Here is a 26155-nt window from a genome sequence, read left to right as displayed (position 1 = left end):
ACTTATGTGGTGCAATTAGCAACAAAACTCCAACTATAAATAGAAAAAAATGACTCTCCAGGTGCATTTTTTCCATAATACCAAGATTTAAAACTATGAACAAAATGGTGTGTCTTTATATGTCACTTAAAAATCAGTTGCTGCTGATTTGTACTTTTTTCCTTTTTTGGCCAGAAGATGGCGCTAAAAACTAATCAACACAAGAGATTTCCTGAGTAAAAAAAAAATCTGACATTATCAGTGACAAAAAGCTCACAGTATTTCACAGAGCAGCTAAATTACATCCTGTCATTACACAAAAACGTCAACAATCTGCATTTTGTGCCATTTAATCAACCAGATTCACCAGATTAAAAGTATCGCTTTAACGCCCCATTCTTATTTTCAATTATATGTGCGAGAATATTTAGTTTTTAACTTCTTTATTTATTCCATTTATTTTTTCCCATTTATTCACTTAAACTTGCAAACAGAATAGTTGTGTAAACTGATGGAAAGCGTGGAAACGCATCAAGTGAACTATAATTAGCCAGAGGAGAAGAGGAAGTGCTGAAACTCAGCCTTCAAATTAAATTACATTTTTGTTGTCTCATCTAGTTTTTTTTCTTTTTACAATTTCTTTTAATTGCAAAGAAATTTAACAATCTGTTTAAAATTAGACATATATAAAAGGGAGAAAAACAGAAAGAACAATCAAATATAATAACAATGTTATGCTTTATGTTTTTTCATGCACTTCGTACTGCTTTGCAGACTTTTGTTAAACCTAAATGTTTTTCTACCTTCTCCTCACAGCTAGCTGTGCTGCACTGCTCACACTAATTTGTGTATAAACAGGACCAGCCACTGAGCTTCTGTTTCTATTTGCTTTTTCTTTCCTTATTTATGAAAGAATCTCTCAGATGTACAATAAACTAATATTCACTCTTTTCAAAGAAAAAGAAACAGAATTTTTTAGCTTGAAATGTATAAGCTGTCCTTTAAGGTTTTTTCTTTTTTAATTAATTTTGTTTCTGTTTTGTTTGGTTTTTTGGTGAAAATTAGCAAAATTTTTATGTATGAATTTTTAAAATGTTCTTGAATAAAAATATTGTCTGTAAAACGTTGTGTTTCTCTTTTAACATAATTTATATATATATATAAAATAAAAATTAATAGAGTTAAAAAAATAAACCATACAAAGCTAACTTAACATAGAAATTAGTTAAAAAGTAAAAGAAAAAACCCATAAAATGTTAAGTTAAGTGAACTCGATGTAATAATGTAAAAACTTAAATAAGTTGGGTCAACTTAAAAAAAATCAAATAGTTTTTAGCTAATTGCTAAAGACAGTTAAGTCAACTTAATTAAAGTTGCAGCAATCAAGTGTTTTGAACTTAATTTACGTTGATAGGACTTAACTGAGTCAAAACAAGGAAACTAGATTGAGTCAAGTTGAGTTATAAAATGTTTTTTTTACAGTGTAGTCAAAATGTCAAAACCTAATTATTTTTGTGTTTAACTTAGATTCAATTCGATTAAAAAATACTTACATTTAATTTGCAGATGGATACATTTAATCTTTGAAGGTAATTTCAAACTATTGCAGAAACGTTTTGCGCTTTTATTGCGATAGAGCTGAAACGGAAGCAGATCTTTATGTGCGTCACCTTTACGTCCAGGTACGATCCCAGAACTCCTCGCCTGTTGGAGCAGAGCAGCGCAGCGCAGCGCGGAGTATGGTGCCGCCGAACCAGACCGGGACCGTGTGGGACTGAACTGTTCCCCCGCCGCTTCATTTCTCAGGAGGAATCCTCCGGAACCACCAGAACCTCTGCTCCGCGACCCGCAGACAGGGATCTAAATGACAAGCAGAACCATCCAGTGATGGAGAGCAAGGCTTTACTTCGCTGTAAGATCGTGGTGGTCGGGGACTCTCAGTGTGGGAAGACGGCTCTCCTCCACGTTTTTGCCAAAGACTCGTATTCAGAGGTAAAAACACATTTATTATTTTCAGAAAACAAAACGCATCCGTGGATATTTCAAAGCCTCATAAAACGGCGCTGAGACGGTTTAATTTATTTACTGTTGTGGCATAAAACTTGAAAAGTCAGCTTTTGTTTATTAGCTGCCAGTGTTCAAGTTATGACGTAATAAAAATTGATTTTGATATATGTTTATTTAAACCTGCATGTGATTGGAACGGACATTTTTAAGATGCAGTCTCTAGTTTAGTTCAAATACCCATAAAAGATAATATTTAAACAAACTTTTGTGAACATTTTACATTTTATACTTTTTCTTTTTTTAAAAAAGAAGAAAAATCAATAAATGAATCAGTCTCCTGGTGACAGTTAATGTCACTTCATCGGGTCTTCCTACTCAACACAACTTTAAAGGCTTTTATGTTGATTAAGATTGTAATAAAATTGCTAAACAAACAATTCAAGTAATGATTTTACTTTTAACATAGTTTAAAATATAAGAATTTATTGCTTGGATGTAAATACCGTCCAAATAATTAAGCATAGCAATCCATGTAAAATCGATAAAATACGTAATAAATTAATAAATAAGTCAACCTCTGCCTAAAATATATATAAAGTTGAATTTATCTTTATTCAAATGTGGCTGAAATCTATTTCAAAATTTGTCCAAAATTTCTTATTCACCTTCATTGGCATGTGCCTCTTGTGACGTCATCAACCCAAACACACTCAAAAGCACGATTGGCGGGGATTTCCCTCTTACCGTACCTTTAAAAAAATTCAATTTAAAGAAAGAAAATCGATATTATAATTACCCAATTGTGTGTGTTTTTTTAAAATCACAACTAAATGGAATCTCTAAATAAATTGGTATCAATTTAGAAGCTAGAAACTGATTTATTTACTATAAGTTTGTATCTTTATTTACATAATCAAAGCTAATGGACATAAACCGTCAAAGCTGCGAAATGCTTTATTTTCCATCTAATTCCTCTTGACATTCAGTGCTGGTTTTTCTCTCCAACACTGCAATTTATGTTAAAAATATAAATCTGACTGCTCTACGGAAGGAAAAACCTGCCCAAATTTCTCTGACCTCATGCCGTCTCGTTGCAGAACTACGTTCCCACCGTGTTTGAGAACTACACAGCCAGTTTCGAAATCGACAAGCAGAGGATTGAGCTGAACATGTGGGACACTTCAGGTAGGATTCACGACAAAAGCTGCCGCCTCAAACAGACATTTCCTGAGCGTTTCACGGCTTTCTGCCGAGCATTTATTCATTTATTCATGTACCGTTTTCACACTGTCGTCACGTCTTTATGTGTCATTAATTATGAACTGTCATCAGCACGTGACAGAGCCAGTTTCACAGGCTCGTTCTACTGACATGCAAAGTGTCGATGTCTTCATGTTGAGCTTTTACTCAACATGAATAAACTGACGTTTATTTTATGCTTTCAATCACACTGAGCTGGAAAATGTTCGCATCCAGTGAGCTTCATTTCATCAGGTACGAACTTCAACGTGCTTTACTGGGATTTTATGTGATTCAGGACAAAGTAGCACAAAATTGTGAAGTGGAAGAAAAATAATGGAAAAAATGTTTTCAAATTTTTTACAAATAAAAATCTGAAAAGTGTGGCCTGCACTTGCAAGGCTCAATTACTTTTAGGTCTAAGCATCGGTAAACAAATTGAATAAAAAATTTAAGTGATTTTTCTGTCTTTTTTATGTTTTATTTTTACCTGTTCAACATTTTGACAGAGTACTAAGGAGAAAAAAATTTAATAAAAATGAAATTACAAGAATAAAATAATAACATTAAGAGAATAAACTTGTAAGAGAATAAAGTTGTAATATTTCAAGAATAAACTCTTTATATAAAGTCGTAATATTAACTTTATTTTTGTATTATTCTGATTTTATTATTGCACAGCTTCACTCTTGTAATTTTATGACTTTATTCTCGTAATTTCATTATTTTATTTTCTTAGCGTGGCCTTAATACTCTGTCATACAATAATAAACTTTTTTAATGAAATCCATAAATCATTAAAGATCTAAAACATAAAAACGACTTTTGATTGTTTCCTTATTAAAAGAAAAACAGGAAATTAAAACATTTTAGGGTTTGGGGGGGATTATCTATTGTTTTCTATTTGGTTGGGCAAATTTTTACCATTCTTGACTTATGCTCAGGGGCCGAATAAGATAATTTCAAGGGCCACAAACGGCCCTCGTGCCACACTTTGGACACCTCTGTTCTAAGTCATTGATGCGACTTGCATCATGTGTCTTTTCAGGGTAACTTTGACTTTTTAAAAATTAATTTATTATCTTAATTTTTTAATGATAATTTTTATTTTTAATTTCTTTTAAAAAGTCATTGTTTTACATTTTCATTTATTTATTTTTTCATACTGATGTTTAATAATCTCTAATGCTGCCACAGAACAGTTGCAGATGCTATGATTAAATTAAAAACAGATGGACTCAAGTGAGAGTATAGTTTACTTTTTAAGGTATTTAGTTGTATTTATCAAAGTACATACAGTTAAACAAACACACACCACACTTTTAAGAGTTTTATATACAAACTTATTTGATAACAATGTTTCTTTTTCCTTCCACTTTACAACCAGAAGAAATGTTGGCCTTGTTTCTAATATATTTCTCTCAAACCGTTCAAATACTTACCAAGGTTAAAATATAATTACTGTATAAACTAAAGAACCAGAGTTGTATTTCAATATTGGGGTTTTAGATCAATTAAATTCAACTTTTACAATAAGAATATCCACCACACTTCAACAAAACTCCTGCCTCAATTTGTCGAAATGCTGTAAAATCCTCGTTTTTATGATATAAAACTCTCATTCATCTATTTTGAGTTTATGTTCACTTAACAGAGTTCAAAATCAAAATCACTAACAATTGATTTGATGAAAGAGAAAGAAACTCATGCAACAGAAAGATTAAAAATATATTTTTTTGCCTGCAGATATTGAGTCACATAATATCTAAATAAAATGCTTTGATGTTTATAACGTCAAGGGTTATAAATGTTTTTCAACGGCAACATGAGTCAGACTTTCAGACTTGGATATTTTTCCTCTGTAGATACAAACGAGTTTTTTTTCTCTCTTGCACTTTTAAACCTCTTTCACTTTCCTTCACGTTTATGTGGCAACACTCGAACAAAACTTCACATGCAGCGCCGAGAGGAGCTTTAATGCACATCGGTGCAGCAACCGCCGCCCATCAGACCAGCTAAACAAGCTGGAGATTAAGAGCTGCAGCTGCTGTGGGTGAGGCCACCATGTTTCATACAAAACGCCTTCTGAAACTGCTGCCTCGTTCAAACACACCTCTTTCCTCACCGAGTTGTTTTGTGAATAACAATTACTCCAGCGGGACGCTTAAACAGTAATTTTCTCCTCTTTAGTTAAGAATGAAGCTCCTCTTTCAGCATGTGGCACCGTACCATAGTGCTGGGAATGTGATCAAACCTGATGAACAGCCTCTTGGGTCGGGTTTAATATCACAAGGAATGCTCTTCTTCTGCATTTTAAATGCTCCCGTCAGCCTCCGCTCGATCTAAATATATGTCTGTGTCTAAATCTGTATGGCAAAAAACAAAACAAACTTCCTCATATCCAGGGAGGCCCGAAACCGTTGACAGCTTGGACACTTAAAGGGGATTTATTACACAAAATTCACATTTTGCAGGTTTTAGTGCTTCCATTTGGGTCTCAACTGCTTCCAAAAACAAACACCCACCTGCTTATTTTGGTAATAAGGTTTTAGGTGTTTGGAATAAATCTTTGCTTTTGTTCTAAATTTATTTTATTTTATTACACTACGGTCAATAAAGTCAAACTCAAACTCAAAACCCCTCCTGAATGCAAGCCCAGCCCGTTACCTAGCAACCCCAGCGGAATTCCGCCCGTCACCTAGCAACCCGAACTGAGTTCCAGCATGTTTGGTCAGCTGGTTTTATGTGCTGTAAAATGGCTGCTTGTTTGGATTTAAAGTGTTAAACGGACTCACATTCATACAGAGAGAGTTTTAAAAAAAACAACTTTTTTTGAGAGCAATAAAATAGAAAAATATTCAAATATAGAGTTAATAAACTGCAGTATTTTGCTTTTTGTTAAGGCAAACATCTGAGAACCTTTTTCAGACCTACCATATATTGGTTTTATTGAAATACCACATGTTTAATGTATTGCTGAGCGGCTAAAATGAAAGGAGCTAACAATTAAAACAGTGTTTTTAATTGAAAACCGACTCCTGATTACTTACAACTCATCAGTTTTGGCCACTGACCGTCATGAATCTCTAAAGCTATATTAAACTGTGGCTTCTTGCGACTAAAGGAAGCGGTTTAAGCCTTTCTGGAGTCTGTATTTCTGCCAATACCAACGACTCACCTGGCCAATGGTAACCAGACCTGTGGGAAATAAGAGGCAGCTAATTATATATTTAACAAGGTTGCTATCAGAGAGTCTGCGGTCGCTGCTTTGGCTCCAATCGCTGGGTTTGTGTTTACACAATGGGCTGCGCCATCCCTTCAAAAACAGCTATCTGTTTGCTGTCGAGGGTTTCTGTTTCAAGTACATCATTCATTATTTATTTTCTCCTTCCTGTTGGCGGCGTAGCTGGAGCACAGCTTTGGTTCGGCAAATCTGGGTCTGATTTGACTCAGTTTACACCTGAAGATGACGAGATTCACCAAAATGAACCTGATTTGCGTAAATATCCCTTGTAAATTCTTAAATTCTTGTTTTAAAGGCTGAAGAAATACAGTACTGCTAACAGATCTTTGAAACTTGACTGTTCTGCTCCTGTTTTGTCACTTTTCAGGCAGTTTACTGCTGAGTTTCAGGCATTTGGAGCCAGTTTTGCTGATGTGCGTGTACGGGAGTGTGCAGGCATGCGTTAAACGTGGCTGACGTAGTGAAGCTTTCAGGATGGCGGCGTAGGTTCGGCGTTCATTGTCCGTCTCTCTGCGGATGAAAGTCAGAAACTAATCCAGCATTTCAAACAAGATCTGCTGTTTGAAGATGAAATTTGAAACACATTTAGGGGCATATCTGTAAATTAAAATACAATTGAAAAGTTAATTTACTTCAGATATTCAGAAGCATTGATTTTTGCAAATTTTTCAGAAGATTCTTCTTCTTTCGTTCAGTTAGTTTTAATTAGTTTTAAGAGTGCGCTTGCTAGTTTGTATTAGCTAATTATTGTTTGTTTCAGCTTAGTTTTTATTAGTTATCCTCTGTGTTTATCTCCTTTCATTGTGCACTATTTTCTGCCACCGTTTTTCCTTCCACTCAACTTTCTGCAACTTTTACATTACCTACCTGTATTACAGATCTGAGAATCTCAATTAGTTTGTGTTTTTTTCTTGCAATTTTTCTTAATATTATTGAAACAACAACAAAAAAGTTCAACAAAAGTATAAAGAACAACATACAAAACTAATTTAGTTTGAATTACCTCTTATAACTTTTATAATAATTGTGTTGTAGTTTCCTTCTTTTGTATTTTACATTTGTATTTACTAAATGTGTTAAGTCATATTAACCTTATTTGTATAATTTTTTTTTACTTTAGCAAGAGAAATTACTCATTGTCCAGAGAAAAAATAGCATTTTGTCTAATTGTGGCACAATTACAAAAATGTTAACTGATGTGCCTTGTCCCTTCCAGATAAATGAAATGAAATTAAAGTCCATTAAAGTCAGGAGTCATTAGCATCAAACAAAGTGGAACAAATTATGTTTGTTAACAAAGTTGTTTGGATCTAAACTGAAATTCCTTCCGTTTTCAATCTCTCTGCTGAATATTTTTTATTTTTAATTCTCACAGAAAGAGAAAAGAAAACCTAAACAAAAGAAGGTTGTCAAAGGGAAATTTTTCATATCTTCCAGATGCAGCACTTTGGATTTCTATGGTCTCATCTTTAATCGAGTGACGACGAGGCCCTCCCACCTTCCAGAGGTCAGGAAAGGTCAACCGGACCTCTGCCTTCTTCAAATCAGGCAAAATTGGTGTCAATCAACTCGACTATGTTTGTGCTGCTTTGGTTTTGAAGATATTAATGAAAGTTTAAAGGTCAACCAGGCCCCCCCACTTTTACAAAATCAAATTAAAATGTCATTAATATCTTAAAAGTTGATGCAGCACAAACAAAAAAAACATTTGCTGCACAAACCAGCAGCAAACGTAGTCGAGTTGATTGACACCAATTTCATCTGATTTAAAGAAGGTTGTGGGTGCTGGTTGACCTTTCATGACCTCTGGAAACATTTCTTAATATCTTTAAAATTATAGCGGCACAAACAGAAATGTTGCTGCACAAATGTTTGACATCAATTTTGTCTGATTTTAAGGATCAAACAAAACTGGGGGAGGCAGCTTCACTCAGGTTTCATCTGCACTTCAAGTTTAATTGCTTTTCTTGCATTTTCCAAACAAATATTTAGTTTCAATATTTACAGCAGTTGGTTGTATGAACCAAAACATAAGCTGTTTCCAGTTAAATATAAAGTATTTTCCAAATAATCTGCAAAAATCTGCTTCCAGAAAGTAACTATTTCTTCCAACAGTGGGGAAAACTTGTTTGGTAACTTTACTGAACTGGTGTCAGTTTTTATTCTTATTCAAATTAACACTTGAATAAGCAAATAATACAATATTCCAAATTATTGAGATGAGTTGGTAAAATCTGAAAACTGGATTCAAGTACTGGATGTTATGTCAAAGTAGCGAAGGATTCGTTACCATATTAAGATGTCGGTGTGAGGCTGTGGAGGTCAGAGGAAGACACATTATTATTGAAACAGCGAACGAGGAAGGCTGCGTTGTGTCTCAGAGAAATGAGACGGCGTTAGGCGAAGTGCCAGACGAGCCGCTGAGCTGCACACACAAACCCAGGATTTAATTAATCAGCCGCTGCCTGTGTGACCAAACGCTTGGCCCCCTGTCGCCTCCATTCTTCATCTCCTTTCACCGCCCGCTGCCTGCTCCGTCTCACGCCGTCCTCCATTACATGCGACCACGAGTGGGTTCAAACTTGCTCCCATTAAACCAAACTCCATTTTTCCAGCTTCCAGACAAAACGGATGTCCTCTGCTAGATCTCACACAACCTTCAATGTCTGCCTGGATATTTTTGCTTATTTTAATTGTACAAAGTTCTTTAAATGTCTTGTGAGTCAATATTTTTGCCCATTTATCCATAACAACTGGAACTTTCAATATCTAGCAAGTTATTTTTGCAATTTACCGTCTATTAAAAGAGCGTCCCTCAGATTAATTTCACTCCTTGCTACGGCGGGAGTGAAATTACCGTAATAACCCGATATTGACTGGAACGCTCAATGTGTCCCCTTTCAGAAACCATTGGAATTTTTCAGATAGCACCAAGTGTTGAGGAATTACGGTACTGCAAATTTGGTTGGATCGTCGGAGATACGTTTGTTCTAGAAGGGATTTTAGAAGGCTGTTAGAGCTGTACAACGGCTGCTGGAAAAGACAAATGTTTTGTTGTTGAATTATCAGCCCGAGAGCACTTGCTGTATTCTTGTTGGTTGTGCAGGAGGCTCCACTTCTGCTTTTCAAACATGTACGATTTTTAAAATTACGCATTTGTTTGCAGCCACTTTGACGTTGGCACCCATCAAAATATAATGTCTGTTCATTTATTTACTCTATAGTGTTTTCTTTGTAACTTTGTAATTTTCTGTTTTTATTACATAAAGCACCTTGAACCGCTTTGCTGCTGAAATGTGCGACACAAATAAACTTGACTTGCTTTGAGTTAGGGGGCCAGCAGCAGCTCATTTGGATTTAAAGTGACAAGACGCCTTAAAACGGCCCATTCTGAAAATACTTTATGTTTTCTTGATCAGGGAAGCACAATAGGTCACCTTTAACATTTAAATTTCCATGCATTTCTGATTTTACTCAATTCCTTCAGTTAGAATAACAAGCAAAGAGACCAGAGAAGAAAGTTCAGCACTCCAAAAAGCGCAGAGGTTTTCCTCCGACCCAAAAGGTCAATTTGCTCTGAAGATGCTGGAAAAGGTCAAAAGAAACAAAACAGCTGCAACATTCACCATTTATTTCTTCCAATTTCATGGACAGCAAATGAAACCGAGTTCTGCATTGAAGCTCTTCCGCATTATGACTTATTTCTTTAATAAAAACAAAAAGTGTTGCTTTAAGCAGGACTGTAGTTAGACCTCAGTACTGTTCTTTGAGATAATATTCAGAAAAAAAATGTCTTAACTTGAGTCTTTATTACATTTTACTACATCTGTTGTTCCCTTTATGTAACGTAAGAAAAGCGAGATGCTGGATTTGTAATGTTTCTGTTATTGTTCAGTACAAGGAGAGTTTCATCTAAAAGGCAGTTTACCTGCAAGGTAACGTTGGTGCAAGAAAAATTTGCTTTACATGAAAAAACACAAAGATTGTTGTAAAATAATTGATCTGAATGATGTAAATTTACTCACATTTTCTACCTGGAACCCTTTATACTTAAAATAAATTAATCTATTACTGCAAAAGCACAACCTGACACTGTAAAAAAATTATCTGAGGAATAAAATCCTTTAATCTTAAATAACTGTTGATAGTTTGTACTGCTCCACTTTTTCAGTATAAAACTCAGTATTTTCAAACATTTATGAATATTTTATCATGTGATTTGGATCAAAATCATGCAGAAAACCCTCAGAAATAACCAGTTTTTAAACATTTTTAAATTTAAAAACATCAAGGTTTAAGATGTTTGTGATGAGTTTAGCAGAAAGTGGGTTTTTGAAGCCGCTGTGAACGTAGGTAAAAATCGTTCTATGGTTGTTATTCAGCCGTTTGAAGGCGAAGCTCACACACTTTATTCAGTTTTATTGTTAAAATCAAATAAAAAAAATTGCCATAATCTCACTAAATTTGACATTTATTCCTTATTGTTTGTTTCTGCACTACCTTAATATTCAAATTACATTTGTTATGGTAGGACAGAAAAGGATTTGTCTAACAAGATCCGGGGAATAAAACTACACAATAGAAAAGCGACGCTACAAAAATTCATTCTTAAGAAATAAATTGGAACAATAAATTTCTTCTGACTGTTTTTTATTTTTATCTGCTCAACAATGCAGTAAACATGCAAAATTTTAAATGAACAAAGTAGTTTTATTTAAATATGTGAATTATTTCTGATGCAAAACCTAAAAGGATTCTCGTAAAACTGTATTATTAAGACACATTGACACGTTTTTGTTGTTCAGCCGTTTTTGTCAACGATTTGCAGCCACAGTGGAACATGGATCACCGCTTCCTGTGTCTGGATTTGTTTCTTTTTACCACAAATTTTAAATAAAACAAGAAATATGTTTAATAAAAGAGAAACATGCATGCAGGCGTCAGGAATATACAGCCTCAGCTGCAATTAATCATATGGTTCATGTATCAGAACGGCCTAGTCAAAGCCCAGATCTAAATTCAATTGAGAAACCTTAAAATAGATGATACAGACTCTCTGACTGAGTTTGAGTTGCTTTGAGAACAAAATATCTAAATAAATAAAGGAAATTAAACTATTTACTAAAAAGCACTGAACACAATCTTCAGATTTTTGTTTGTTAAAAAAATATAAAACATTCATTTTGTTCCATTTACTTGAGTATTAAGCATTTTTTGTGCTTGTGATGAAAAATCCCAATAAAATGCATAGATGTTTGCCATATTAATGCCTTAAAATGTAAAAATTTGCTACGAATATGTTTTTAAGTGACGTCAGAGTCAGTCTACAGCAGCACAGTGATTCTTAACCTGAATGGGATTAAATTTGTTTTCATATTTTTACTGAATCTTTGCTTTTGTTTTTCTTATTAATTCAAAGCAACTCAAATCAGCAGAGGTCAGTTTGTTGTGCCGTTAAACCTGGAGGACTTGCGATGACGCAGCAGTTTTTCCCGTAAGAGCTGCTACTCTTCAAATATACATAAAAGGAAACGACACTTTAAAATCTGAGCTGACCTGAGAGCCATAACGCGGTTTATGTGTCTGGATCTGCTTCTCTCTGCAGTTTCCTGTTTAATTTGATCCATTCCTTCTAATATTCTCCTGCTGTCAGCCTCTCTGCAGCTCCTTTCCGTTTCTGTGTTTCCAACGAGTCAAGGTCAGGAGACCCGCGGTGACGGGCCGCGTCCCCTCAGCACTCTGCCACCCGATTAGCTTAGCTTGCTCTTTCTTTGTATCTATCTTCACGTCTCTCTCTCGCTCTCTCTTTCTTTTTTCACCTCATTTTCTCTGGTAATCCCAAAACTCCTGCAGTTCTGAGGCTGCAATCGGACTTTCTGAGCTGCGATAAGAAGGAAAAAGTTTCTGCTTTCCTGAAATTGATTGCTCCAGCAGTATTTTAACTTCGCTGGATCTGTGGAGAAATTAAACACTTAGAAATGTTATGATTTAGAATAGCATTGACTATGTACAAACTCCTACCAATGGGTTTACAAAAGCGATTTGAGACTAAAGAAACAAACTGTGAGTTACGATACAATTTATTTAAAAATAAAGCAGCTTTCACATAATGGATAAATTTCTTGAGACTGGTTCACTTAAAACAAAACCTGAAGATACTGGTGGAAAGAAAACAACTACTACTTATATCAGGGGTGCCGAACTCAGTTTCATTTTGGGCCAAATCAAAACTCTGAATGTTCTTAAAGGGCCAGTTGTGTCAGAATGTATTGATAAAACCATTAAACTGTTAAAATATCAATAAACAGCTGTTTGTTTCAGCATTCAGTAAGAGTTTCTTAAAATTTAACAATACTGAGCATCTTTTCACACTGATCAGTCCAACCAGGATTTTGTGATTTTTAAATGTTTTTATTGCAATCAAAATTACTGATTTCTATTTTAGAAATATTTGAAAGGAATTTTTATAATATTTGGCCTAATGTGTGACGTAAAAGGTGACTTTTTGTTATCGATCACTGACCATAACTTGGCACTAAGTAAGGCTGAGGAGGGAGTCACTTAAACTCAATGTTTCTGAGAAAGATTTGCAGTAAAAGTCAGAAGAATTGTGGGAATTTGTAGATTTTGTGTGAATCTTATATGAACTTTGAGTTTGGCAGATTTGTTGCAAAACTTGTGGGACTTATTCATGTAATTTGGAGTCTAGAGGGCCACATAAAAAGCTACGGCGGGCCACATTTGGCCCCCGAACCTTGAGTTTGACGCATGTAACTTATCTGATTGGAGGAATTTATTTTTCAGTTTCTCAAGGTGAGTTGCAGATGTTTTGTTTTTAGATTTGCGATCGCAATAGTGATCTAAAAACAAAAGTTCTGCAACTAGCCTGATCGCAGAGCGTTGAGCAGCGCTGCGCCCCCTGCTGACTAACTGCATCTGTAACGCTGAAAATAAAATTATTGTTTACATCGGGCTTTCTTCAGGCTGAAAGAAAATGTTTGTTTCTGCCAACGCAACTCAAGTCTGTTTTTCTTTTAAATTACAAATAGCCGTGAAGTTTTAATATTATTATTTTTGTTGTTGTTGTAACAAACAACTTTGGTTTTGATTTCCGTCGTGACCAGTCACATTTACAAAGCACCACCACTTTTCTAAACAGGATGAACAAAGAAAACAACACAAAGTGAGTTAATAAATATTTTCATTCTAGATGGTTTGTATTAAGATGTTGTGTTATTGCGAGAGAAATTTCATGTTAGATGGTCTGTGAGTGTTAAACGTATTAAGTGGATCTCAGCCTGAGAAAGTTTGAGAAACACTGAAAATTGTGTTTTTTACTCTTTAAATTACAGAATGTGTAGAAATCCTGTGTAAACAAATCCATAAATATGTTTTCTTCTATGAATTACCTACAGACTCGGCTACATTTTAGAAAAACCTACAGAAAATCTTCTGCTGCGTTGATTTGATGTTTTGTTTATAACAAAGTGAATGTTTAAGGTCTACACTGAGTCTCGCTATTGACATAATTCCACTGCTGTAGTCACAAATCAGCCAATTTTCCAATGTGAGGTTTGAAAAAGGTCACATATTAGATTATAACAGGTGACCTTTACATCGCCTGGTGCTAATTATGACAACGCTTTCCAGAATCTAATTATAAATAATCATATAACAGCATTCCAATTACACTTTTACCTGGTTAATTTAATAACTTTATAAGTAAATCTTTACATTTTGCAGTTGTTTTCTGCACCAAAAGCTGCAGTTTTAGAGATAATTGTCTCCTTTTGTCAAACTCTTTTGTTTCTGCTTTTAGAAAAGTTTATTCCTAAACTTTACTTCTTGTTTGAAAAACCTTGCGTCCATATAAATCTTGCTCAAAAGATTTTAATAACTGTTTTAATAATCGGACTCTGAAACTTTTACAGATAAATATAAACTTTAGAGCTGACAATATTTCATGACCTTTTGGAGAAAAACGACAACTGATAATATTTGATAAATATCTGCTATAAGAAATGTGTTGTAATATTTAAAGAACCACCATTTTGTTTAATAAAAAAAAACAAAAGAGGAAGGATGCATGTGTTTTTCTGAAGAATCTTGATTCTGGCAGAAAATTATGCAATAAAAAGGAACATAGTTTGAACTTAATGCCAAGAGAAGTAGATCTAAAAAAGGAACGACCACACACAAAAAAACAACAACAAAAAAGGACTACAGGAAAAAATTGGAATTGAGATTCAAGATCTGGAAAAAAAACAGATAAAAAATGTAATTTTATTTATATTTAAAATCATTAGTAGGGTCCGATTTTTGCACTTAATCATTTCTGACATGAAGAAAATCCTGAGCATGTAAAAAATTAAATGAGACAGAAAAAATAAACTATAGAGGGGCAAGTAGTTTTCCACAGCACTGTGTAATTGCTATAATCAGCGTCGTTTAGTTTATAAGAGGAGATAATTTCACTCGGCTTAGTTTATTCCCTCAGAGATTTAAACTGTTTTTTAGCTCAATGTTTTGATTTCATTCGCTTTAGGCAGCTGTTTTCAGGACAAAATGTCTCTCAAACGCCTCGTCCACTTATTTAAAAGACTCAATTAGTGGCATGTTGGTAAATACGGGAGGAGAAATTAGCATCTTAAGAGCTAAATACGTCTCCACAGCTGAATCAAGAGAGGAAATTTGACCGAAATCCAGAAACATGAGTCCAAACAAGCAGATGTTTGCAAAATGAGCTGTAACTGCAATGAATAATTTTAATCCATCTTGTTCTTTATGCACAAATCCTACATTGAAATAAGTAACCAGCTACAAAAAATATACATTTATCTGAAAAGTGAGTTGAGAAAAGAGCTTGACCAACCAGTCGAGTCTGAAAAATCGAGGATTTAGGCGAACATGGATGTTTGCTCACGCTGTGCAAACATCTCTGGCACCGCCTGCCCTTTCAAGTACCAGTTGGACGTGTTTATCCATGCAGGTCAGCAGCGTCTACAGCACAGGCTGCCTCCAGAACCCATCACTCATTCATGAGCAGCTTTCATGACCCCACTTACGTGCCGGCTCCTTGAAAACGCAGCCCAGACGTGACAGAAAGCAGCCGTCGTGCTCAACCTTTACCAAGAGGCTGCTGTTGTGAATTTATTTGTGGCGAAACGGATGAAGTTTTGGAGTAATCAGGAGTGAAAGAGGATGAATAAGGATCGGGGGGGATTTCATGGTGCGACTCTGAGCCGGGGTCGGATCGTCTTCTGCTCAGGCAGCCCATTAGAAGAACAAGAGTACATTGGAAATCAATGGTCCAGATGCGACTCGAGTCGGGTTCCCCAGAGGAACCCGAGTGGAGTCGGGTTTATGTTGGTAAACCTCATCATTACCAACATATTGTAACTAACATTGTTCTTTGCTTTTAAACTCAAACATATCACAAGAGTTTAAAATTTTCTCCTAAAATAGCTTCACAAACAAAAATGCTATTAACTTTTTCTCTATATTTGTTCTTTTTTTTTTTTTTTTTTTTAGAATTTGATAACTCAAAATAGCATAAACCTAAATGTGTAAAATGTTCCAGTGGCAGTCAGTACTTAAAGGTGACCTATTATGTTTCCATGAACAGGTTAGGATACGTCCATTTAAAACATTTTCATTACATGTTTTGAACAAAATCATTTTTAGATAATAGGATTTTAGTCCGGTCAGTTCCTCTTGTTACTTTAAATCCAAACAAGCTGCTGCTGGCCACAACTCCAACTCAACGTTTACACTCGCGTGTGAAAATGGCTGCAAACAGATGCACAATTATACAATCATACATCTTCGAAAAGCAGAAGTAGAGACTCCTGCACATTCAACAAGAAAGCAGCAAGTGGTTTTAAATGTTAAGCCAACAACAAAGCATTTCAAATTCATACAGCAGTTAAACCAGCTAACCAAAAGTACTGGAGCTCAGCTGGGGTTGCTAGGTAACAGGCTGGACTTTGCTGGGGTTGCTAGGTAACGGGCAATGCCTTCTGATGTTTACTTTACGTTCCGGAGGTTTTTGAAACGCCTCATTTTCCAGATACCAAAAACATTAATCTACTGCCAAAAATCAACTTAGTGGGGTTATTTTGAGCGCTTGGGCTGTTTGTAGAAATGGAAGTACTTCCAAATGGAAGTACAAAAACGTGAAAAATGTTAATTTTTGCAGAAAAAAGTATGAATACTAAACTACAAATAGGCAAGAGCTCCACTGTATGGAGGGTAGACCCATAAACTTACAGAAAGTGATCTTTTCTACATAATATATTTTTGAAACCTAAAATGACTTAAAGTATAAATATCCCTAATATGAAAGTATAATCCCTGCCCAGACAAATTTTGGAAAATTTCAGGGAAAGTGGGCGTGGCCAACTTTTGGGATGATTGGAGGGGCTAAGAGAAGCACTGTGGCTTACTTATAAACTTTGTTGCTATAGTTGGCGACTTTTCAAACCCCTCTAGCTACTTTTTATCAAAAAACCAACAATTGACAAATTTAGACATTTTTACACAAAATAATACGGAACTAAACAAATGCAAATTTGCACAGAAACGTAAAGATAGAGAGCCCTAAATAATCTATTAAAACAGCTTGCCAGCGAAAAATAAGTAGATTTGGGGATTACTTACACTTTAAATATGTAGATGTGCCTTTTAACTTTGGTATTTTAAAGTTCTGATGGTATAAAATGTATAAACTGATGAGAGAAATAACAGTTTATTACTAATTTTATCGTACAATGTTTCCAAGCAGACAGTTGGTTCATTACTAGCGTAGAGAACGAGACAGTGCACATTGTTTTGATTAATACACAGAGAACCTAAGGGTTTTTCCCACCACTTAGGACTCAATCATGTCCTTATTTATAATCCAAGCCTGTGAACAATCAGTTCAGCCTTCAACGTCTGTTTTTCTGATGCGGCAGCCCGTTTTTCTGCTTATGCAGACATTCATAAGCAGTCTGATTTCCATGTATGAGGAGAACATGAGGCAGCGTTGGAGCTGGAGAGAGGAGCCAGCAGGTTTAATGTGAAGAGGAGATGCCCAGATGCAGTCTGTTCCCTCGGTTATTAGTTTTAGGGATTCCTGCTGATTTCAGGCTAAGCGAAGCTCAGTAGGCGTTCTCCTTCTGCGCCTACTGAGCAAGAAATGTAGCATCACAAAGAGATTTTCTGCCAAATCCAGATGGTTTGTAGCAAAATGAAAAAAAAATCTGATATTAGTCGGGTTGAAGATTTCACTTTGTGATCTCATTCTTTTCTTAAATGACTCTTTCAATTTCAGACCTGCATATTTCCCATAATAAATCTGAAATTACTTAAGTTGTTTTTAACTGTGGGTCTTTTCAGCCCATTTTTATTTTATTTATTAATTTATAAAAGAAAAATGTACTGGTGATTTTAGGATTTACTGGACTGTAACAAAATCACAGAGGTCCAAACACTCACTTCCCTTGGAAACTCTTGCCATTTATTATAGGAAATAAAATCTAAATTCTTGTTTTGCTAAAGTCATGCGTAAAAATCATTCAATCCACACAGCAAATTAGGTTTATTGGGAAAATTGTTACACAAGAACGGCTCAAAACAATAAAAAATAAGACTAATATTTAAAGTGATCTATTACACAAAATTTAAGTTTTTCATGTTTTTGTATTTCCATTTGGGTCTCTAATTCTAAAAACAAAACAAGAATTAAAAAATTTTAAAAAACAGCCGACCACTTATTGGCAATAAGTTAACGTTTTTTGGTGTCTGGAAAATGACTCGTTTCAAAAACCTTTGGAAAATAACGTTACAAATCAGGAGGCACTGCCCCTCACCTAGCAACCCCAGCAAATCCCAGCCCGTTACCTAGCAACTCCCGTGGAATTCTGTCTGTCACCTAGCAACCCATGCAGATTGGAGCTGGGTTTTATTACAAACAGCTACTATTGTCTATTTCACCAAAAAAAACCCTCATTTTCAGTGGGGTAAGTGATAAGTTGCATATTAATTAGCTAAATTATTAATAATTAGTTACTCAAGTTAAATAAATTTTAATTAAATGGCTCTAAAAACTGATCTAAACTAGTTTACACTGTTAAAACGGATTTATTGTACAAGTTTCTAATTGTGCTGCTAATCGAGTTTAGAATATCCAAATGATCTTACAGCAAAACTATGTTGATCCTGTTATGACTACAAGGATTAAAAGCTTAAGGTTTGTTCTGGATCATTTTTAAGCTAATCGTTGGGTGGAGGCAAATATTTTCTGCCTCTACCTGTAATTCTCTCTCGACGGCGTTAATCCTACAGTTCCCACGACGGCTGTTTTTACCTGGAAGCTCAGCTGTCATGGCCGTCTTGGTTCAAGAGCTTGTGATTCCTGTTAAATGACTCTCTGGCCCCGCCCACTTTGAGATAATCCAGATGATGATGTCATCTGAGGTCGTTGACGGGACATGAGACAGAAAGAAAGAATTTGTTTTGTTGTTATGACAGTTTTACTGAGCGAAACTTTGTTTCATGAGGAAAGACATCCAGATGCTTCAGCAGGGAGTGTCTGGATCCTTTGGTAAGAAATAATTCAACACAAATTAATAGTTTTTTCTTTCACAATAGCAAGAAAAATTAAAGAACTGAAGAAAATCATTTGAATTGGATTGATTTTTAGCAAAATAACCGGTACTGAGCTGAACTGATCATCAGAAGATTATTTACAGAACATTTTAGTTTTTAACATTCAGAGGAACTGGGAAGTTAAACTGGATTTTATGGCTAATTTTAAGGCTTTTATGGATCTTTTACCAGTTTTGGTAATAATTGTTGAGGGCACTGTACTGATATGTTTTAAACTTAAAAGTTACGAGAGCATCATTTAACTATTTCTCACTTGAAAATCTAAAAATCTTCTCAAAAAGAAGAATAAACTTTCAGATTTAGAATTTGTTTTGAAAAACAAAAGTAGCACAGAGAAAAAAAAAACGGTATTTATTCAGATTCCCCCTTAAATCTAACTTTTAGTTAAATTATATTCTATCTGTAAATTTTAAAAAATTACCTAAAAATATGTTTATTATATGGCAACAATTTAATTATGTAATTTATGTATTTTTATAAATTACTTTAGTAAATCTATTCTGTACAATCACTCTTAGATTATCGATCCTTGTGTTTAGATTACATTTTATGAAAAAACAAAATTCACATAAGTTACAAAAAAAATTGCTAATAAAAAATAAATCAGTGTTTTACTATTTTTGATTAATTAAATTTAAAAAAAAATGCTTGCCGTATTAAAGCTGCTATAAAAAATGGTCTCACAACATTAAAAAAAAGTTGCTAATACAAATTAAATCAAGCTGTTTTACAATTTTTGATTCAATTAATTTTTTTTACATATTAAAGCTGCTATAAAACCAGTCTCTTATTTAAAAAAATAAATATATATTTTGCTAATAGTGTAACTGTGAGAAGTTATGTAAAAGTCTGTACAAAATGTGACTTGAATATAAAACCAGGATTACGTGAAGGATTCCTCTAGTAAAGGAGCAGTTTTGTGAAATAATAATGTTTTATTTCTCTCTAAAGCAAAGCGTACAGAGGGAAATACGACCCTCCTGGAAAAGACGTAAAGTCTTTCTGTATCTCTTACAGATCGGTCTAAAAGCAGCAAACTGTCCTCAAACTTCCCCATCAGAACCTTTAATTTGTTTCCTGCTTCCTCCAAAAAGGAAGAAACAAACAAACATTCATCAAGCTGGTTTTTTTTCCAGCTGACTGTCATTTTGCTCATGGCTCAGTTGCTGAGGCTTTTTCACAAAAAGCATTCTTGTTCTCAGATTTCTGTCGTGGCTCTCATTTTATCCACTAATATCCCTAACACTTCAAGCTTTTAAACAATTTTCCTTACAGAACTCGCTCTCGGTTTTTACTCCCAGCTATTTGCATTCAGAAAAAGCAGAATAAACCCCTGTTGCTTTTAGCTCTTCAGAGTTAATTATATGAGATGATATGATAAGTGGTAGTTTCATCCACTCATCTTCTTCCTGGATCAGGAAATCCGCCGTTTTTTGTTGTCTCTTACTTTTAAGCACTCGCAAAAACCTGCAGCTTCTGCACAAATGAATCTGGTTTCACCAGCATGAAATATGAGACTAAACTCAAAAATTATTTCACCCTCTACAAGGATCTAATAAAAAACACCTTACCAAGTGTTTTGTCCACTTTTTTGTGCAAATATCTTTGTTCTCTTGAAATAAGGCAAAACTAACTTATAAGTAACTGTTCAGCAAGATATAGTAGCTTTTATAAAGTCAATTATTTCTGAATATTTATTTTAAAAAAGTACAAGTTTCAGTGTCAGATTTGTCCACAAGACATTTTCCCGTGTTATAAGTGGAAGTAGTAGTTTAAAAAAATAAATAACAAGGAATTATTGACTTAAAATAAGCTCCTATATCTTGCTTAAAAGTTACTTGTACATAAGTTTTGTTTTATTTCAAATGTACTAAGATATTTGCACTAGAAACCAGACAAAAATGTAATTGGTATCACTGCAAAATCACAAAATCTAACTTTTCAGCACAGGCAGCTGATACAAACTGACCCTTTAATTCTTTTGAGCAAAATTTTTACAGACAAAATGTAGTTTTATATAAACGTAAAATACTTAAAGTATTGGTTTTTAAGCAACTTTTACTCAAAAGCAGAGTTACCTATTTAAAAAAAAAACTATTTTTTAAATTTAGTTTAAAACAGAAAGCGTTTTTCAAGAAAAAATGAAACATTTTCCAATGTTCCAATGTGTTTTTGATCCAAACACAGAAAATAATTGATGCAAATAATTCAAATTACAATAGAAAAGCTAATTTGTTGTTTAACAGGAAAAACATCCAAGTATTTTCCTGACCTATGAATACTTCAGTCTGACGTGTTTGTGGATCAGAAGACCAAACTTTACACGTATTGTAAAGGAATCAGACATTTTTATGTTCTCCACTTGTATTTCTCTGATTTACAAACCAATTTGTGACTTCAGGAAACACAAGTAGATGCTCGTTTATCGACACATTTTGACCCCTGAGACAAACCCGGCCCCCAGCTCTCGGGTGTTTTTATGAATCGGATCAGAGCGTTTTGGACGCAGACAGATGGGCCGGTCCTGCTGCAGCAGCAGGAATCGTCCCTGGAGAGGCTGCAGGATTTCAGAAAGGATTCCCGATCGATACACATTAACGATGACGAGGATTAGCAGACATCATGGAACCGCGAGGCACTCAGTCCGGCTCCGTTTGTGTGTCGGCATGAATTCATTCATTCATCATCAGAGCTTATATTCAATCAGTTATAAACTCTTACAATGTCATTATTTACTTTGTCTCCTGCAACTAATTTGTGGGATAGGACTATTTATTAAAATATATTCATACATTAATATGACATTTTTTTCCCCAGATTTAATGTCAAGAAAATTAAATTCACTTTCCTAATTGGCTGTGCTTTGCAGGGTTATAATAGTTTCTCTTTCATTGTGACTTTTAAGTAATTCAGTTAATTTTTAGAGTGTATTTTCTAAATTTTATTAGTTCAATATTGTTTTGAGTTTTAGATTTTCCATCCTTTGGTTTATTTTTAGGTGCAGAATTCACAAAGGTCAAAGTATGATATTGTGATTATGAATAAAAAATATACTCAAATGTTTTTGAACAACCAAAGAAGTGACGTAATTTACTGACAGTGTGAACAAAAAAAAAATCTTTGACATTAGCTCAGAAGGTGGATAAATAAATTCAGAAATACAAAAACAAATTATATTATACCTATAATTTCAGTATGTTTTAGTTAACTTTAGAAACAGATAATGTGTTTCTAAGAATTTCCCCCATTTAATTACCGTTTTCATATATTTCAGTTAACAAAAGTATTTCTCAATTCTGTTTTTATTATTCCATTAGTTTTACAGAATTGAAAAAGCATTTTTGATTCGCAGCTTGGCTTTTTTCATGTTGCAGTCCAAATATACGCCTCTTTGGTAAATTAGTTACTCTAAAAACTATTCTCTCTGTCCTCATTAAAATCTTACTTTAAGAAAGTTTCTTTTTGTGAGCAGAAAAAAGTTTCACTCGTGGATTTTACATAGTGAAAGAGGAAATATTGGTCTCAAATTGTTTCTAATTTTAGATAAAATGCAACACATGACATTGTGGATATTCGTGAGGTATTATATGTACACAATAAAGTAAATGTCGAGGCTTTACAAAAATCCTACCTAATTACAGCAATGAGAGTAAATGTAAGTCGTTTCTTTCCGCCCCCGCTCGCTGGTAATTCTGGAAAAACTTACGTTTTTCAGACAATCCTTAAACTTTCTGCACCTTGTGGAATATTTCTAAACCTATCCCTGTTTACAACTTTTTACATTTCTGGTGAAAAAGCGACGAGGTGTGGCGTGTGAACCAGCTGGAATATTCCTGTCAGCGATTGATACTGGAGAGGCCAGACAATCCTGCAGCTGACAGGCGAGACAAAACACTTCGCCTTACTGTTGTGCTTTCAGGATCTGTCCTCAAAGGAAAGCAAGTTTGCACATGTGATTTGCTCTACCTTGTTTAAAGGAGTTGTATTATGTGTTTCCAAGGCACAAAGTGCCATTTTATAGCACAATAATGTTACATTCACTTGGTATAAAAATGTGATATATAATGAATATGACTAAAAAGAAATGTGACTTCAATATTTAGCGTCTTGAAATTGTCCGTCTGTCTCTTTAAAAAATTCCTACTCTTTCCGAAACTCACTCTGCAACGTTTTTACCGGCATTTCACTGAGAAGTAGGTCCTGTAATGAGCTTGGCTGATGCACAGCTCCACCAGGTGTTTGCTAATTGCTGCTGGCTAGTTTGAAGGAACTGAGTGGGAAACTGCAGCTCAGAGGAGGAGCTGCGCCTCAGAGGCGGAAATTATGCAGCTTTAGAAAAAATTAAGAGCCCACTGCACTGAACCCCCATTGAAAACCTCCTGGTTATTCCACCAAATATTAATTTCTGAACTCTTCCTGAGTTAAATCATTATGTGAACTAACATTATTAGTTCATATTCATACATAAATAAGAACTTTATTTGAGTTCTGAAAGCACAGAATATTTTTTGATCTTTTGACCATTTCTCAATACTAAATTTTTGCTTGGGATTTTAGTTATAGAATAAAAGACATAACATAAAGCTATAAAGAGTACAATCAGAGATACTGATCATTTTAAGTGGTCTCTTAATTTTTTTCCAGAGCTGTGGTTCTGAACATTTCTGGTTAATCAACCTCGAGTGACATTAAATCCTCTGAAATAAGGTAACGCATGCTGCAGCTCATTCATTTGACATAATTCTTATTTTATTTATTCTCTTCTTCATGTAAGGACTGTAAACTCACACATTATAAAATATCCACCCTGAACCGTTGAACTGACTCTCCTGTGATGAATCAGATGTAAGTTAGATCTCTGTCTGTGTCATAATCTACCTGTGAGGACTAAAGCGGGCCGATCATGTGTTGCTATATTCTGCTCAAGCCGTTAAGGTGAGAATAGAAAACATTACTCTTCTCAGCCGTAGCCTACATAGATGTGGACTTCTTGGAAAAGTACTAACTCAGCAGCTCTGCAGATGACTTCTTTTACTGTGTCCAAGGCTTCTGCCCAGATGAGTGTATCCCATAATAAATTGAAGATTGCACCGGTTGGATCTCTTGTTTTATTGCAGACTATTTTTATTTTCTGTTTGACCCACAAGTGTGGCACTGGCAAATTGCTGCAGATGAAAAAGGCCTAGAAAACACTCAGGAATATTTAGAGAGAAAGTTTAAAAGCTCAAAGGACGAGGAGTGAAACTTTATATGCCTCTGATTAAAGTTGATGCTGAGCTACAGCTGTCGGAGTGTGTGTGTGTGTGTGTGGGGGGTGTGTGTGTGTGTTTAAGGGACTCTGAGGAGACCTTTGCATTTTATGACACTGTCACAAACACTTCCACTTCCTGCATCTATCAGACACTAAAACATGGCTGAAAAATGGCTGTTTGCTTAGTCAGAGACAAGAAAGAATATAATAACACTATATCCTTCAGTTTATAGGGGATCAATTATACAAAATTCATAATTTGCATGTTTTTTTTCTTTCATTTGTGTCTCAATTGTGTAACAAAAAAACACAAAAACACCCAGACGGGTTTTTTTTTGTGGCAATAAATTAATGTTTATTGGTGTCTGGGAAATGAGTCGTTTCAAAAACAAGATTTAAATGTAGAGCAAATGTCTAATTTAGTCACAAACAACTGAATAATAATAAAATTAAAGTTTCTGAAAGTAACTTTTTCCTTCTTTTCCCAAATTACCCCCTTGTAGAAAAGTCCAGAAGCACAAATGTATAACTTGCACCAATTAGTTTATTGGTCAACATATGAAACCAAACCCAAATATTGAAATGTCTGTTACCATAAATCAATCTGTCGCTTTAAGAGAACATTGAAACTCACATTTTTGTGTAGGAGTTTTTTTTTCCAGTTGGGTTCCAATGGAATATACTGCTGAACAGGTTTTTGTTAACTTTATAAAGCTCTGTGTTTGGTAACAAAGGCACTTAGTGCGGACAATTGGGGAAAAATGCAAAGGGAACGTTGTTGTCTCCGGATCGGAATGTGTCCCCTGCCCTGGTCACAATACCCAATTCAGTTTGGGCCAGCGCCAAAAAAAAGTGCCACTCTGAAATACCAGGTGACACATTGTTCAAGCTGCTCATTATGTCCCTGTCACATGTCTGCTTCAAAAGCAACAAATCACATCCACTTATAGTCCCATCACAGGATCCCGCCCCCATTTCCCTGATGTTGGGCAAAAAGCTGATGGATGACGATGACTACCGTTGGTTTTAGCTGTTACCTTATCAATATAACTTGCTAAATCTTAAATATAAACCTGATATACAAAGGAAAAGGGGACGTATGCTTTGATACTAATAGTCAACACTGCAAGATAACAAGGTCAGAAAAAAGTTTTAATAAAGATAAAAATAGCATCACATCTACATGTTATGGCTTCACCTTGACAACCGTAACATGTAGAGATGATGCGGAATATGGTGTTCAGTTAAAAAGCACCAACTCGGATCATCAGTGGAGCAGGTGTTTACATCAGCTAATCAACCACAGCTGTGCTAGATTAGCTAATAGCAGCAGCTAGCTAATCAACCACAGCTGTGCTAGATTAGCTAATAGCAGCGGCTAGCTAATCTACCACAGCGATCACTTATTATTAATCACAAAAGTAACATCATGCCTAAAAACATAATACTGTAAAAGACTGAATGTTCTGTTCTTTGTGAGAGAAAAGTTTGAGTAGTTTCTTTTGGCGTTAAATCCTGATGCATGTAGTGGCGTTGTTGCCAGTTGCTATGACAACGGGTGTGTTTGTAGCGTAGCGGACACGGAGAGCGAGGGGGAAAATGGGTTTGAGTTATTTTTCAACAGTTTTCCCGCGTTATTTTTCCCTTTGCTGAGGAGCATGGCACTAAATTAATAATACCTCATTTAGTGCCTAACGGGATAACGGGATTCTTCTACCGCGACAATGAGAGCGTGGTAGCAGCCCTCCGGTGTTGTGCGCATGCGCGAAATTTCCGGATGTAAA

General features: G+C 35.0%; 1 protein-coding gene across 1 annotated transcript in view; it reads left to right on the top strand.

Annotated features, from left to right (window-relative positions):
- The first annotated feature begins 1670 nt into the window (after positions 1-1670).
- The window catches only part of LOC116726737 (rho-related GTP-binding protein RhoN), a 34687-nt gene continuing 10202 nt past the window's right edge, over positions 1671-26155 (top strand). Inside the window, exons 1-2 of the mRNA XM_032573591.1 lie at positions 1671-1971; positions 3084-3171. Coding sequence (XP_032429482.1) covers positions 1867-1971; positions 3084-3171 — 193 coding nt within the window. The 5' untranslated portion in view covers positions 1671-1866. The remainder of the gene's footprint in view (positions 1972-3083; positions 3172-26155) is intronic.

This window comes from Xiphophorus hellerii, chromosome 10 (genome assembly GCF_003331165.1).
Source record: "Xiphophorus hellerii strain 12219 chromosome 10, Xiphophorus_hellerii-4.1, whole genome shotgun sequence".
NCBI classification, from domain to species: Eukaryota; Metazoa; Chordata; class Actinopteri; order Cyprinodontiformes; family Poeciliidae; genus Xiphophorus; species Xiphophorus hellerii.
The sequence above is the reverse complement of the archived record's forward strand: the minus strand, read 5'-3'. Positions and strand labels throughout refer to the sequence as shown.